General features: G+C 34.2%; 1 protein-coding gene and 1 pseudogene across 1 annotated transcript; one reads left to right on the plus strand and one right to left on the minus strand.

Annotated features, from left to right (window-relative positions):
* Nucleotides 1-57: 57 nt before the first annotated feature.
* Nucleotides 58-5,700, minus strand: LOC141830129 (lysine-specific demethylase JMJ706-like; annotated as a pseudogene).
* An 8,781-nt stretch (nt 5,701-14,481) lies between these two features.
* LOC141829077 (transcription factor MYB41-like) lies at nt 14,482-15,878 on the plus strand. Its single transcript, XM_074716504.1, has 3 exons — nt 14,482-14,799; nt 14,924-15,580; nt 15,684-15,878. The coding sequence occupies exons 1-3, from the start codon at nt 14,537-14,539 to the stop codon at nt 15,703-15,705; spliced, it is 942 nt and encodes a 313-aa protein (XP_074572605.1). The 5' UTR covers nt 14,482-14,536; the 3' UTR covers nt 15,706-15,878.
* The last annotated feature ends 481 nt before the right edge of the window (nt 15,879-16,359 follow it).

Below are 16,359 nucleotides of genomic sequence, written 5' to 3' on the forward strand. Positions count from 1 at the left end.
GTCATTTCCTCAGCTGTTAGAGCCCAGTCAAAATCAGAAGTTAGCATTGGTGTGTCGAGTAGTATATTAGCTTTCTGGAATTGGTAATTTACAGGATGAATCCCTCTGCTTATCTGCTTCATTAGGATAAAGAAGGCCCCTTGACATTAATCGCTTTGGCCCAAGTTCATTAGGGTGACGTCCTGTTTGAATGGCCTGATGTGTCAACAACTTTGTTATGATGTTTAAGTGCGACATGCTTTTCGCCAGAAGATTCCTTTCTGTTTCTTGAAAGCGATGGGATACAAGTCCTGCTGATAGCAGCTTCAAGCTTCTTTTCACATTGTCTAAGTTGTGATAATGCTGGAGATGGATGCCTGCCTTCTTCACGGAGCTTCTTTAACCGTTTTAGCCCCTAAAATTTATAAAAATAAGGTCATGGAACTGCAAGGTTAAACAAGTTTCCTGAGCAAATTGAAACCAAATGTACAACATTAAAGGAAGAAGCCAAATGAGTTTAAACAAGGATCAAGTCAGAGCTAGACAGAGTTACGTGTTTGTGAAAAGCTTAATGAGGCAAGCTACCTGCCAATGGCATTGTCATGATGTACAGGGAAAGATATTTGGATTGCAGCATTGGATTTGCACAATAGTAAAGCCATTAAAAGGACATCAGCTAACTAAACCGTATCCATGAAAACAAAATGGGTCGGGACTAAGAAGCCTTTTGGTCTACTTATTTTCCTCTTGTTCTTTTCTAATTATAGTGTTGTACATACAATGTAGCATGGATAATCTTCGATCAAAAGTACATTTGAAGTGGGAAGATTACCATTATAAGTATATTGTCCCTCTAGGCATGAAAAATATGCTATAATGGAAACACGATCCAACTGACACGAAAAATTTGTCTGAAAATAACAAAATATATCATTTGGAAGGTATTGCTGCCAAGATTAAGGTTTCCATTTGCAAATCTAGACTGAATAGGACTAAATATCCAGTTGCATTAGTACAAACCTGATATTCAGCGCCGCTTGAATCAACATTACCCTCAGATGTCATATCTTTTTGTAGTGTAGATCTTCGTTTGATTCTGAAGATTTCAGAGTCAGAATCATCACCCTCTTGCCTAACTGAAGTTTTGTTACCAGCTTGACAAGCAACTAAAGTTCCATTTGGGTTTCGCATGGCAGATCGACATGAACCAGGTAACTTGGTGCACAATGATAGTCCTGTATTAGTTTTTATGTCCTGCAAGCAGAATTAATTGAAAAGTAAAACTAAAATGGGAATAAATTGCAAAATCAGAAAATATAAACTAACAGAAATTCTTACCTGATTATGCAATAAACATTGTTTTAACTCCACCGATGATGTCACTGATCTAGGAGACAAAATAGATCCTACTGTTTCATGCGTGTTACAACTAGCTTCAGATATTGCCTTGAAATTTATCTCGCAATATGGAACATAAACATCTTCAGCATTGTAAAATGACTTTGACCATATACCAAAGTCACCACTCTGTTGAACCAGCTTGTGCACTTCCTCTCTTACATCATCCTCATGTTCAAATGTCCATGATAAAGACTCCAATTCCACAATGTCCTCCCTCAGATATATTAAACGAGAAACACCACAATTGCAGCTTTCAAGCTCTTTCTCTTAACAGCATAATGGAGATTAAACAAGTCAAGCAGTGGAGGAGAAAATCATGTTAGGAAAAATATAGCTTTCAGCTTAATTTGATGTGCATACCATGGTGGAAACAGATTGGATCAATGATGCAATAGCACCTAACATGAGAAACATAACAGTCACGTCTGCAAATGCTACATAGTACAGTCTCTCTATTATTGCATACACGGGCACCCAATTTCATAAGGGACCAACGAGCAAGGTGATGGAAGCGTATTAAGGACACAAACGATAATTTGATACATTTTTGCGAGTTCAGATCTTCACTTGACAGCTGATGACTTTTAGAAAGAAGCACTGCTTCCCTACAGAGGAGTTCCTCATGCGGAAGTAATGGAATCCTGTTAAGAACTGCATATCGTTGGCTAGCCACAGTACCAAATGGAAACCAATCACCAATAGCAAAATTTACAGCCTCGCCACAATTGAATCCTACATATAAAATCATATAATGGCACTCAGATAATGCCCAAACAGAATAAGCATCCCTATAAAAAAAACCCCCGCAGATGTCAAGAAATAAAGGATTTATAAAACAGAACAATGCTCAAAACCACCTCACCATGGCTGAAACCTGCATGATAAGCTCGAGGAAAGGTGACAATGAATTCTCCTGGTCTTTGTATGGCTTTATAAACGGGAACATCATGTTCTAACAAAATATTTGGAGGGAACATCGTGGTCTTCCCTAAAAGAACCTCAAAAGCTGCATCTTCTCCTTCACCTTGCAAAATGTCAGAGCTATAAATGTGACTCCGGGCCACCTTTTCAAAATCTGGAGCAGAGTGACCTGGGATTCCATACCATGTCTTGGAAGCTCCACAATGATGATAATTAATGCTGGATGAATAGTTTAACCAAGATATCAGATAAATAATTGGAAAGTAAGAGAACCAGAAACTGCATTTAGTACCTATATAGATAATGATCTTCAACATGCCAAGCAAACATACTAAAAACCATCCCGATGTAAAGCATTGGATCTGTTACTCCCTTCAGCAGACCACAAAATAGTGATGAAGACAAAAAGCATATGGAAACACTGGTTGCAAAAAAGGGCACTTACTGGAATTGCATATTGCAGATGCCGTAGTACAGACTTCGGTAGCCGAGAAAATCTCTAGATAGATAAGCCAATTTTTTTAGAACTGTAGAAATAATATTGACTCTATCTATAAGAGCTAAATAAACAAGTGGCTCAGTTATTTATTGTACTATACTTCTTTTTTAATTAAAACATCAGGACAAAAAGGTTTGGCAGGATAAACATGAAAGATATGTGAAGGGCACAAGTATCAGAAACCAAGGGCTATTTTCAAAAAACACTATTGTAAAATCCAATAATAACACATTAAAAATGGGGAGAAAAAACAAATAGTTGCAAACCCTTTACATAAACTAAAATGAGAAAAAAATAGCAAATTAAAGATCCAATTTCCTTGATGAAAATTGAGGAAATCAACACTGGATGGAATTTGTTTCCCAGGTCTAAATGGTGGGCAAGTGTACATGCAGTTTGTCCAGCAAATAGTTAACTATGTATCTTTGACTGTTGCAGAGGCAGCACATGCGAGCAGACATGCAGAGAATGTAATAGATTGAGAAAGAGAGAGAGAGAGGTCACCTTAAGATTCCAATTACTTTGTCCAAGTTGATCTCTAGGAGAAGATGAGAAAGCACTTCCATCAATATCACAAGCATACTCAACTAACTCTGTCTGGCCAAATGCAAATTTATGCCAGAATTGTTCTTCCAGAAACTTAGATGGGAGACATCCAGAACTATGATATCTTTGAGAAAAATACTTGTTTGCCATCTTTTCAAACTCCCGAAATGTATACTTTCTAGAACCACCAATTGTTAGTCTGGTAGCATACATGCAAAATAAAAAAACCAAAGTTCGAATTGCTGTTATGCAGCTAACCTTCCACTCATGAAAAATGTGGCCTTGTCATCTGCAACCCACTCAGCAAGACGTAGAGGCTGCACTCTGGTAGTAAACTTAAAGCCAATTTGCTCCTTCATTAAGACAGCACCAGCAGGAACAGAAGCACTAATAGGGGAAATGATCTTACATATACCTGAAACATTTTAAGAAAGGAAAGATTTAGTAGACCAATGCATTATGAATTGAAGTATACTGCTCATGGGCTTAATAAACTCTATATGTGCTAAATGCTCGAAACAAATTGGGTAGTAGATGAATACCTAATCCCACAAAATGAATCAATTTATGGCATTCTCAAGTACTATATATAAACTGACATCTAAGACAAAGAAATCATCAAAATGGATAGTTAAAAGAAATACTGAAAAATGGATTTGGTCTTGTCATTTCAAAGCACTGCAAAAGGAGTGATTTACTTTGGCCAATAAACAGTATATCTAGTTTAATTCCTAATCTTCTGTGTTATTGCAAACCCTATTTCATACTAACAACAAATCTCAAATGCAGACCAACTTTCCAGGGCTATTCTACAGTAATTTAGATTAAAAATAACATATATAAACCAAACACACATAAGCATGGTAACCGTCTATAAAAGACATTTCACGAAAAACACCATACCGTATCTTGATGCAACAGGAGCAATCTGTTGAAGATAATCAAATGGGTCCTTGAACTCCTCCCTTGAGGGGTGAAATACAGGACATTCTGGGATCTTTTCAATCCATTCTAAGTTGGACATGCAAAATTTCTTAGCTTGATGCTTGCAAAAGACATCCTTGATAGAACCACTAACGTCTGAAAATGCATCAATATCAGCATTCCTGAGCATCCTAGTACCACATGGCGCTGAAGTTCTTAAAGTATTTTCTCTAATTTCGGACATAAAAGTGGTAGCATTAATAGCAGAAGGCACAAGTCCAGACTATTTCAGTTGGAGCTTTTTGAGTTTCAACAATTCTAACCCATTTTTAACTTCCCTAGATATGCAAGACCTTCCTTCCACCTGTTGAAAGATAAGAACCAAACAAGAAAAATATTTAACAACAATATTTTCTTTACCGCAGAGAATAAACCACATCTCATGGCGTTCTTGCTTAATTCATGTATGATGAAAAGAAATGATAGAGCAGGCAAGAAACAGTTTCGAGCTAAAAAGTGTCTCATTCAATTTTCATATAAGAACATAAACTCCGATCCATCATAGTGCGGATGAAACCAGTTCACTATCACTGTGGAAAAGTTCAGTATAAGGTTGTAATTTTAAGGAAATGGATTAGAAAATAATGGCGTTAAGTTAGCCAAGAAGAGACAATGATTATCGTGCCCGATGTAACTCTGGTATAGTGGTCGACTGATCTATCGGTTAGATAATCGATAGTGTACAACAAAAACACATCATCCAACAAAAGAAGGCCTCAGGAATATTATTTAAATTTGGTGAGCCTGCATGACCAAAAACGAAAGATTTTCTCAAACTTTTTTTTTAACACTCTGAAATAAAGAAAAAACATTTTTTTTCTATGAGATCCAGAATTCATAATATAAATAGAAAATTCAACATTTCTACGTGATTAACAAAATCTCGACCTACAGGCTTAAAATGTAGAGAGCAAATTTGAGCACAATGCTGTTCTAAAATCGAGCTCCGAATTGTACAGTGGCACAAAAAAATAAAAAATTAATAATCTGAAAAAAAAAAAAAAGTCTGTTTCTGCATAATGATCGCTAGAGATGACGATATAGTAACTTTGCTTTCAGGGATAGTACAAACAAGTAATAAATAGAAATAAATCAATTAAGATCATTAATATGGAGGGGAAAAGAGAAAGAAATAGAAAATACGGAAGTTAAACAGTAATCCTACAATTAGCAACCAACTTTCCTTGAATAAAAAGTCAAATGAAGATCTCTAAAAAAGAAAAATAAGGAAACGTGAAAAAGGAAATAAAACAACGAAGCGCGCAAGGAACGCTAAAAATTTCATGTCCTCCGTCACTGACCATATGAAACCAATCGCGGATTCGTCACGACCACTCCTCCACCATTCGTCTCTGGAATCGAGAGGACATCCGATGAAGACTCCACCAGTGACGCTGGGTGAGGGGATCAGAGATCCCACATTACCCTCCCACCAGGTCCAAATCGCAGAGAGATCCGAATCTGTCGTCCCTCTGGGTATCGCCGGCCGGAGAAGGAAGCCACGCGGCGGAATCGCTCCCTGCCCCCAGGAAACAGTGTGAAAGAGGAAGGCCACGGCGCCGACCGGCTTCAACCGGAGAGGGAGGCAGGGTGGAGAAGAGGAGATTTCCAGCGAGCGGAGAAGACGAGGAGAAGTAAAACGGAACGGTAACAGCGAGGAGGAAAGTAACGCAGAAACGGGGGAGGCGACGAAACAGCGAGTTGTTGGAAAACCGAAACCGAAGTTAAACCGGCGGAGCATGTTTCGTTAGATAATTATATCCCATTACTTGACACGATAAGATAACGCCCGAAAAGACCGATACGCTGCCAATAAACCACATTTAAGAGATCCAGAAGAGATAGCGGTAGTTGTTGGGTGGTTCGACAGAAACGCCAGCAGAGCACTCAGTAATCCATTGAATACGTCAAATAATAAGCCTAAGTAGAAGAAGCAAATTAAACTCGGATGTGTATTTATGAATAATTTTTAATTTTTATTTATGAATAATAACGAGTTTAATAAACTATTTTATTTATTTATTTATTTAAGTTTGTACATATCAAATAAATATAAATACATTTTTATCAAGTTAAATATATATTCAATTTGTTATTTGTTCATGTACTTTATTTACAATTCTAAAAACCGTATCAACCATCCGATCGAATCAGATGATGTCCAAATCTCAGGTGACCCTTGCTACATCATTTAAGTTACTCTCATAATTATCCAACGCAAAAAGCAATTAGCTAGGAGAAACCGGTGATGGACCGGCCAATTAGTTAAACCATGCGTTTTGTTAAAATTAATATACGAAATATTATTTATATAAAATAAAATCACATAAATAAAATAAGTTTTTTAAAAAATTAATGGCATTGGGTCGGGTAATATTTAAGTTGATAATTGGAAGTTCTAATTAACGTAATTGGCCTGAATCATACGTGCGGCTTAGGATTTGAGGGCAGGGTTGAGGGTCATTAAATTAACAGGCAAGTTTATTTGCCCCTGAAAATTCACAACTTTTTCATTTCGTCTCGAAGCTTTTTCTAATTAATTAGAATTTACCTTTGGCTTAATTATACAATATCGTACCATTTTAGGCCACGAAATTAATAATAAGATACACCATTAAATCAACATTTGGACGGTTCAAGTTTCTTAAGTCAAGTCAAAGATACACAGTTAACTCGACTTTAGGTAAACCGGTTGGCTAAATTTTTATAATCTTAGGCACGGTTAAGTTTACCCGTCCAAATACATCAAAAATTAATGATTGGAAGATGCATAGGGCGATGTGACACAATAATTTGGCATCATCATTAACTTAACTACTTGACAAAATTGACTTGTCTCCCACCTGTTTGATTAAATTATTTTCAATTCATAATAATAATAATAAAAGTTGGATTGAACGTTCAATTGTAAAAAATCAAACTCGAGTTCTTACCTCTTTCGATTCTCCAGATGGATTTCTTACGGATTTGAGTCAATAAAAAAATTAATTAAGCTAGCCAAATTTTTATTAATTTTAAAGAACTAGATACTTTTATATTTTGATATCCCTTTAAAAAATTTAAACCGCTCGTTAATTATCTACTCTAATATTAAGGTAATAAATTACTTTTATTTAACTTTATCATGATAACAGTTATAATCATGGCTTTTAAATATTTAATTTGTTTAATCATTAATAAAAAATAAAACAAACAAATCGAAATATGAATTCAAAAGTAGATAGGTGATAATGGTGAATATTTTGCAATAAATACTAAAATATTGATAGAAGAAATAAATGACGACAATTTGATGAATGTCAATGATAACAAAAGTAAATTAACCTCTCATTGTAAATGAATTTGATAATGATGGTGGTAACGCTAACATTATGAAAGATGTTCAACAGGACAAATATAAATATAAATAGTTGAATATTAATGATGATTCTAAATAAATATTTAGAATATTTTTGTTATATATGTTATTTGACTATGTTACGTGCATTTTGAAATATTTCTCTCATTTTGATTATGTTACAAAATATGATAATGATATATATTTTATTTTAAAAAATAATATCATTAATAAAAAAATAACTACGTTTTATTATTTGAGAATTCATAAGTGCTTGTATTTTTTGAGTACGATCCTCATTTCACACTTATATATAGATCATTAATCTCGTGTTAAAAATATTTTATAATATTTTTTAAGTGGGAGAGATTTTATTTTTTGAGAATTCAATCTCTAATAATATAATATAGATCCAAATACCACCTCGGTTACGGCCGGGGTGGCACGGTGAGATCGCGATTATACTAATCGGTGGCCTTCCCCGTGGTCCTGTACGTGGATTAATTGCGTAATATAATGAGAGAAGAAATAATTAAACAAAGCTAAAGCTTGGGTTCTACTATACCCAGAGTTGAGTTGTCTCCAAGGCTCCGCGAGGCCATTGGTTTGGCCCATTGTCTAAGTGGAGATCCCGAATTAAGGCCCTATCTCAAAGATTCTTTGACGATCGAAGGCGTCGGCGCTGACCTTCTCAGGATCCATGCATTGCCACGATTAACACAATTAAAATATAAAAATAATTATGATTAGAATTAACAGAGAATATAGATTGCATTAGTTTTGAGATATATTATTTTAATCCATGTTTTTTAAATCCAGACAATTAAGACTCTGCCCAGCGGCCTGACGTGCATGGGAAAATTGAGGCTGTTTCAGGCCCAGACGGGAACAGACCCGCACGACCCATTGAAATCCTCCTACTCATGCTTTAATTACTTCTCTCTTTGAGGAACTACCGTACCTCCCACAGCACTATACTCTTGTTATTATTATTTTGTAAAAAAAATGTCGACCTTCAGAAAAAGAAGGGATAAGGACTACAAAACAAAGTCCCCTACTTTGTAATATTAATAAATATATATATATCCTAAAGAAATCAAACACATCAAATTGATCAATAGCATGCTTAACGGTTCGGTCGGAGGATAGGGAATACTAAAATTCAAATCAAATTGAATGAAAATTTTCTATATTGATTTATAGGAATTTAACCAAACACAATAAGCATATAATAAAATTGAAATTTGGCTTAATTGAAATTGAACCGGATTTGCATCTATATTTGTATTTTTTTTTAATTCTATTATTTACAGAGGCATTAGCTTCCACGTTTTTGCTATATGACGTTATGAAAATATATAGGGCATGGTTTAATTAATTCCTTGTGCTGATATGACAGTATGACACTTTATTAGATGACATGGTAGATAAAAAGTTTAGCCCCAGCGCACAAGCCTTTGATTGCTTGTTGGAGTGGAAATTACAAGACCGATCGATGCATGCTTTTTTATTTATGCATTCATAACCTCTGAAAGTAAAAGAGAGGCTAAACCAACTTGTTATATCTATCTAGATGTGAGACTAGATGTTTATCGTACCAATACTTGAGATTCAATCTAATATAAAATTAATTGATTCCATCGTCATTCCATGAATTAAGCACAGCTACACGTATATCAGCTCAAGATAATTGCAAGACATGCAGTTAATCGACTGTATTGCAGAAGAAATATTTCATACTTAGGACAGCAAGAAAATTAACGTCCATTAATGGTTTCCATTAGCGCCTAAAAATGACAGCCGGCTGGAAACGATGGCACTACGTCGTATTGTGATGGATTTGATAAATCTTCACCAGTGTGCATGCGTAATGAGCAATCTGCAATCATTTTATTATGATGTACGTACAGTGTGAATGATGCTAATTAACGTGAAACTCACATGTTACATATATCATAATCTATAAATTCCGCACACCATAAACTGTATGTATATATTTAATTATTTAAGCATAAATCTATACACACGCGTATATATATACACACATATATATAATACGAACTTAATCGAGACTTACATGTACCTAATTAACAAATTCAATCAGATGCTCTCTTCACATATTGAATTATGGACCATTCTCCTTTTTAAAATTAATAATGATACATTAGAAAAAATCTTTTCTTTCTTTCCTTTTAGAAAAAGGACGCCATCATAAATGGTCACTATGCATGACTTATAAGAAAGTTCCTAAGAGTTTGATAAATTTAGCTTTTGAAAATTTAATCCAAAAGGATAAGTAAAAGGTTTAATCCAATTTGACTGTAAAAGCTTGTTTACAAGTAAATCTATTTCTCAAAATACCTTGATCAAAGTCAAATTTGACACTATGAACCGAAAGTAAAGTGTTAGATACACTTACCTGAGGCCACTACTACTTACATAAGTCAAGAGTTTAAATTAAATATATATTTAACATATCTCCCTACGAATCTAACTTATATTTTATAATTTATCTAAGGCATAATTCTAGTCGAGATAGTTGTCAAAATAGCTATAATGAGCTTATATATTTTTTTAATAGTACTTCATCTAATTAAAAATTGAAATATTAGGTCTAAAGATTAATAGAACATTATCTACAAGAGTTTTTAGCAAGTTCATGTCTTTGGTAGATCAAATTTTTGAAGGGGTTGGTAAAAAGTTCACCAAAATAAATCTTATTGTCTTTTTTGAAATTATATTATATTGCGATTTGCTGCAACTTTGAATGGTAGATTTTAATTATCCGTTTGGAGGTATCTCATGTGTTCTTTTGTCTTACTGTATAATTTTGATAATATCCTTATTTTAAAGAAATACTATATAAATTAGTAAAAATTATGCAATTCATTTTAGAATTCATAAAATGGTTTTAGGCTTTCTATGCATTATGTAACCTTATTTAATTTAAGCTTTTCCGTTCATGTATTTTTTTCAAGAAAGGGTGAGAATTTACAATTAAGCGACAAAAAAATTTGCGTTTTTCTGGATCGTTCTTAAAAAAAATGTTTGCTTTTATTTTAAAAATATATTTTTAAAATAAATCATCTGATTTTGATGTATAACTAATTTTTATATGTCATATCCCAACAAAGGCAATTATTTCGAGTTGATAGGTGACTTGAAACACAAGCAAAAGTGGATCATTGCCAAGATTACGACAAGCATTTGCACAGTTAAGGGAAATAATTATTTATATATAAATGACATATGATAAATATTTAAAATGACTTTTCAAAGTTGATTATTATTTTATTATTAATTTTATCTAATGTGTATATTTTGTTTTCAAAATACTCTTAGCTCCCTTCTAAAAATAATGAAGTGCTTAAATAAAAAGGTCCCTTAAAAATTATGCATTTATAAATTATTTATAAATTTTGATGTAATTTATAAAATTATATAATATGTATGATAGTTGTTTTGATAAATAGGAGTAAGAAAGAGAGAAAATTTATAAAAGATAAAATTTTAAAAGTATTGTTATTTAGAACTTCTCATATTATCTTTAAGATTTATATATATATCATATTTTCTTACTTGGGATCTTGACCAAAACTATTCTAAAATATTATTGCTGAGGCAAATACTAAATTTTTATACTTTGTTGATGGCTGCAAGCATTAACTATATTTTTGTAGGATTGTATATGGTTGATTAGACATTGATGCTTAATTTCTTCCCCAAACACAAGTTCAAATTCAAAATTAGTAGACGGTTAGAGTGTTAAATTTGCCATATAAATAAAATATAAACAAAAATAACGCATGCTAATTATAAATATAATTCATGTGGTTTGAATCTTCACTCCTATTTGATGACCTATAAGACATTCAATGAGACCCTAAAAGATTTTACTAATCATCCTTAATATATATATATAAGACAATATGAGGTAAGCCTCTATTAATGGATATTCATGCCCATCAATGATAACCCCTTGACATAAATAGTGAGATTTTACAATTAAGCTCTTCCCCAGCTTGACTAATATGGATTTAACTCATAAATAAATTCAATTACCTCTTTTCAAAGATGAAAAATGAAAGGCAGGGGCTTATGATGTTTGATCCTTCAAACTGTATCCAATCTCACAGAACTTGATGATGAGCATGAGTTTTAAATTAAGACTTTTTTTGTGAGCCCGGCCATATATCATAAGATTCAAGACTCGAGTCGGGATAAAAAATATGACCAAAAAAACACCCCAAAGTTGTAAGACTTCAACACTAAGCCCTAACCAGCTCACCTCCACCTAAGAAAACACATATCAAGCAATTCACAAACAGAAAATAACCTAGGCATGGTTATATCACTATAATCACATAATATGGTTAGCATGTCTTTGGATCTTTAGCTCCTTAATCACGATCTAGGCTCCACTAGCACCCTCAAGTTGTTCAGTTGCCTCCTAATTAACCTATAAACCTCCAACCCTCAAGTCCATCAAGTTCTTCCTTGATTGAGCATCTCCTTAATCGCTGAACCTTTCCCGGCCCCTTGAGTTCCTCAAACTAGATCTTGCTTTTGATATGAGTTATTTTTAATTTCGTCAAGCTCTAAAGCCATCTTGCTTCCCGTAATTAATATGCACACATTAATTCGATGTAATGCTATCTGACATTATTCACCTAAGTTAAGTTATAATATCGTCAACACTTCAAAATACCATGTGAAACTTTACCACAAGGAACACACTAAATATTAATCAAAACTTTATCCTCAGCTCTATTATTTTCTAATGATTACTAATACAATATTTATCAATGTGCATTCAGTATTTCTAATGTCTACTATAAAAATATCAATTTAATATCAAAATTTTAACCGATTAAAATTTATAAAATATTATATAAGTTTTTTAATGTTTAAATTTTGTCCTTTTACTTTTTAATATTTATTTGTCTTGAACTTGGTTGGATATGTACACGATACATGCATGAGATCGTGCTAGATGGGACTTTTCTGTGTTAGGCCAAGCCAACACGTACGATATGGAAAAATAGGCTGAATGGTCCATGCCATGTTAAACGAGGCAAAGATCTTTTTTGGTTATATCTGATACGACAGGCGCCCTTGGGTAGCCATGACAAGAAAAAAAAAATGAATCAAGTTAATTTGTGTTATATATATTCAGTCAAATCTATTGACAGTACTACTAAACTAACGTACATAATGATTTAAAAAAAAATAAAATTACATGGAGTAATAATAAATTAATAAGGTACAAATATTAATTAGATATAAAATGAATTAATGTCAATTGATATTTTGATTTATTAGTATATACAAGTTAGAATTACAAAGTTTGCAGTTTAAATTTACACATAAAGTAATTTAATATCTAATGCAATATAAATACTTTGTTGGATACACCAAAAAATGTGTATTTTTTAAAAAAAAAATTTCCGGCGTTTCAAATCGTTGTTATTAATAATTATTTTTTCTTATACCATTTTGAATCTTTTGATGTATTTTCTTTCTATTTATAAATGAGAACAATTTCATTAGCAACAATAAAGTTCCTCACGAGGAGAGAGATCAAACATAAAATGACAATTTATCATCGATCGGCAAAAATTGCTCATAATTTTTTATAGTATAAATCCGTTAAAAGGAATATTCTTGGAGTACCCTTGTAACTTGCTAGAAGCTTTTGCGTCCATGAAATGGATTGGGCACCATGTCTGTACAGCTTATATAAAAGCCAATCGTACGTTTATATATCCCAACAATGATATATATATATATATATAATTGGTAGGAGATCGATTATTCAGAAGATTCATAATACACCTAATAAAGTAAAATTTTATGAAGATCGAGATTAATGTTTTCTAGCTACCAAATTTTATCAATCTCATCCGTTAACTAATCCATAGCTTACATTGGATTATATATAGAGAATATTGCATGCAGTTCCCACATCGAAGGCTTGGCTTAGTCGAGATTAAGTATTCCTTCTATAATATTATAATTGATGAATTAAAATACGTTTTGGCTTTTTGAGAAGCCTGCGTCTTAAGAAAATTAACTGACTAGTAAAAGAAAATTAAAATATTCTAATACAAAATCAGCAAGTATATATATATCTATATAACATATATAAATTAAACTGAAATTTTATTAAAGTTATATATAAATTAATAAATCACACAGTAACAAATATATATCAAGCTAGCTAGCGATCGATGCTTCCTGACCTTGCTTGCTGCAGGGATATTGAACACAAAATTTTGTTGAGCCATCACCATTTCCTTGACAACACCTTAACCTAATCCCCTACCTGTTCTCTTTGCTTACGTGCACTCCCCTGAAATCTTCAAAAAGCCGAACCCTGCCGCTGCCCTGCCTTCCTCCACAAGGGACCATAACATCATCGCACGTATATAAATAATCAATATAATTAACCTTTGACCATGTTAACTACATCAGCTACCATTATTACTTATATATATATATCTATATCACTACTGTTCGGCTAGGCTAGGCTAGCTGAGATATATATAAATAAATATATATAATTCTACGTACGTACGTTACTGATATTGCATGGAACATTCCTAATCCTGGCTAACGTAGCAGTAGTTGAAACTTTGAATTTAAGGCTAGCTAGCTAGCTAGCTATATTATTATCTAGCATCGTCAAGGGCATTTTGGAAAAGGCATATATCAAACATACGTGTTCCGTTGTCCAAGTGAAGCAAGAGCTGGCTAGCAACCCTATAAATAAAGGCAACCCCCTCCCACCTACTAAACCTGCGTGACAGTTGGTTGAGCTTCTTCTTGCACTCCCAAGGTAATTTAGGGATTGATAGCTAGCTAGTAAGATGGGGAGGTCCCCTTGCTGCGACGAGGTTGGATTGAAGAAGGGGCCATGGACGCCGGAGGAGGACGAGAAGCTGGTCGGGTACATTCAAGAGCACGGCCACGGAAGCTGGCGGAGCCTCCCGAAAAAAGCGGGCTTGAATCGGTGCGGAAAGAGCTGTCGCCTACGATGGACCAACTACCTTCGTCCCGACATCAAGCGAGGCCACTTCTCGCCGGAGGAAGAGAAGATGATCATCCAACTCCACTCCATCCTCGGGAACAAGTATGACCTCTATATATATAAATATATATATATATATATATGCGTTTGCGAAAACTACTCACAAATATAAATAAATATTCAATTATTCTATTAATTATATATATTGTTCCCGGCCGGCCCGCAGGTGGTCTATGATCTCAAAGGGCTTACCGGGGAGGACGGACAATGAAATCAAGAACTATTGGAACACTCACCTCAAGAAGAAGCTCCTCCTCATGGGAATCGACCCGGTGACCCATCGACAGCGAACCGACCTCGCTTTTGTACCAAAAATTCTCTTTACTAACCTTGAAAACCTAGGTATCCCTTGGAACAATGCCCTGAGGCTTCAAGACGATGCTCTGCGTTTGGTGAGGCTCCAGCTCCTCCAAACACTTATCCAAGCCGTGGCTACGACTGCAACGACCACGACAACGACCGCCAACTTTGCCGGCCACACTTCATCGGGTTATGAACTCGATGTAATATCTCCGACAAAATTCACTCTCCCTAATCTGTCTCAGGATCGAAATTTCAACCCCATGACTCCTCCTCCTCCTCCTCCTCCACTCTCGGATTTGTTTCCTAATCTCCCTGCTCAAAAGTTGCATTTTTCTACTTGCGATGATCAAGAACAAAAAGTCGCAGTCAGTTTCGATGAGTTTATCAGTACTCTTCCAAGGGATGATGATTTTACTGCAGATTTAGTCGTCAAGTCACCTAACTTTCACCCATTGGGAGAATTAAATCTTGAAGAATATGCTGACGATGAGAGCATGTTGAGTTGGAAGGATATTTTAGAGTAAGAAAACTGTGCATCTTTAATTTGGTTACATGTATACTACAAAATATTATATATATACTGATTCATATTATTTCTGTTTTTGTATATATGATTTATGCAGGCAAATTTCGTGGACAGAATGAATTATGAAAGACCAAGAGCTGCAATTATCACAAGTGTCAATTTGTAGGGCACTGTGTTTCTTGTCGGCTAGCTGATGGACATTTGTCGATTCGATTTGATTCTAGTGAACTGAATCTATTTATTTAGAATAAAAAAATGAATTATCATATTATACGAAGATATGTACTGTTAATTAATTAATTAGCTAACTTTTTCATGTACAAATTACATTCACATACTTTGTATGAACAATTAATTTGTGTGCAAGTGGAATATATGTATATATATATATAGTCGCATGGATTTACATGGAAATGAGCACTGAACATTTTGACCTTTTTTGTACTTAATTTCAATTCTTAAAGAATATTTAATGCGTGCTAAATAAGAATCAGCTTCAATCAGCATTTGGCTCGCCTGTATCCTGAAAAGGAGATGAAGAAGAGCAGATGAAGCAACGTAACTGATAAAGACATAAAATTATTAGTTAGCTGGAGTAGGAGTGGCGGCCGGTGTAGTCTAAAGGGCCTAACAGATCTAGTGATTATACGCGGCATGCATGGGTGATGGGGCAGTCTCCACGTTTACGGGATCAGGATCAGGATCAGACAGGCATGGATTGGACCATGATGCATGCATGTTGAGCCCCAAGTACATCTCTCAAGTATAAGTTA

The sequence above is a fragment of the Curcuma longa genome, chromosome 5, assembly GCF_044706935.1.
Source record: "Curcuma longa cultivar G26 ecotype Majalengka, Jawa Barat chromosome 5, ITB_CL_G26_1.1, whole genome shotgun sequence".
NCBI lineage: Eukaryota > Viridiplantae > Streptophyta > Magnoliopsida > Zingiberales > Zingiberaceae > Curcuma > Curcuma longa.

What these genes read in the sequence shown, in the direction of transcription:
- LOC141829077 (XM_074716504.1), top strand. Translation starts at nt 14,537, where the DNA reads ATGGGGAGGTCCCCTTGCTGCGACGAGGTTGGATTGAAGAAGGGGCCA. An exon ending in CACTCCATCCTCGGGAACAA is followed by an intron (nt 14,800 to 14,923) that starts GTATGACCTCTA and finishes GCCGGCCCGCAG; the next exon opens with GTGGTCTATGATCTCAAAGG. An exon ending in AGTTGGAAGGATATTTTAGA is followed by an intron (nt 15,581 to 15,683) that starts GTAAGAAAACTG and finishes TGATTTATGCAG; the next exon opens with GCAAATTTCGTGGACAGAAT.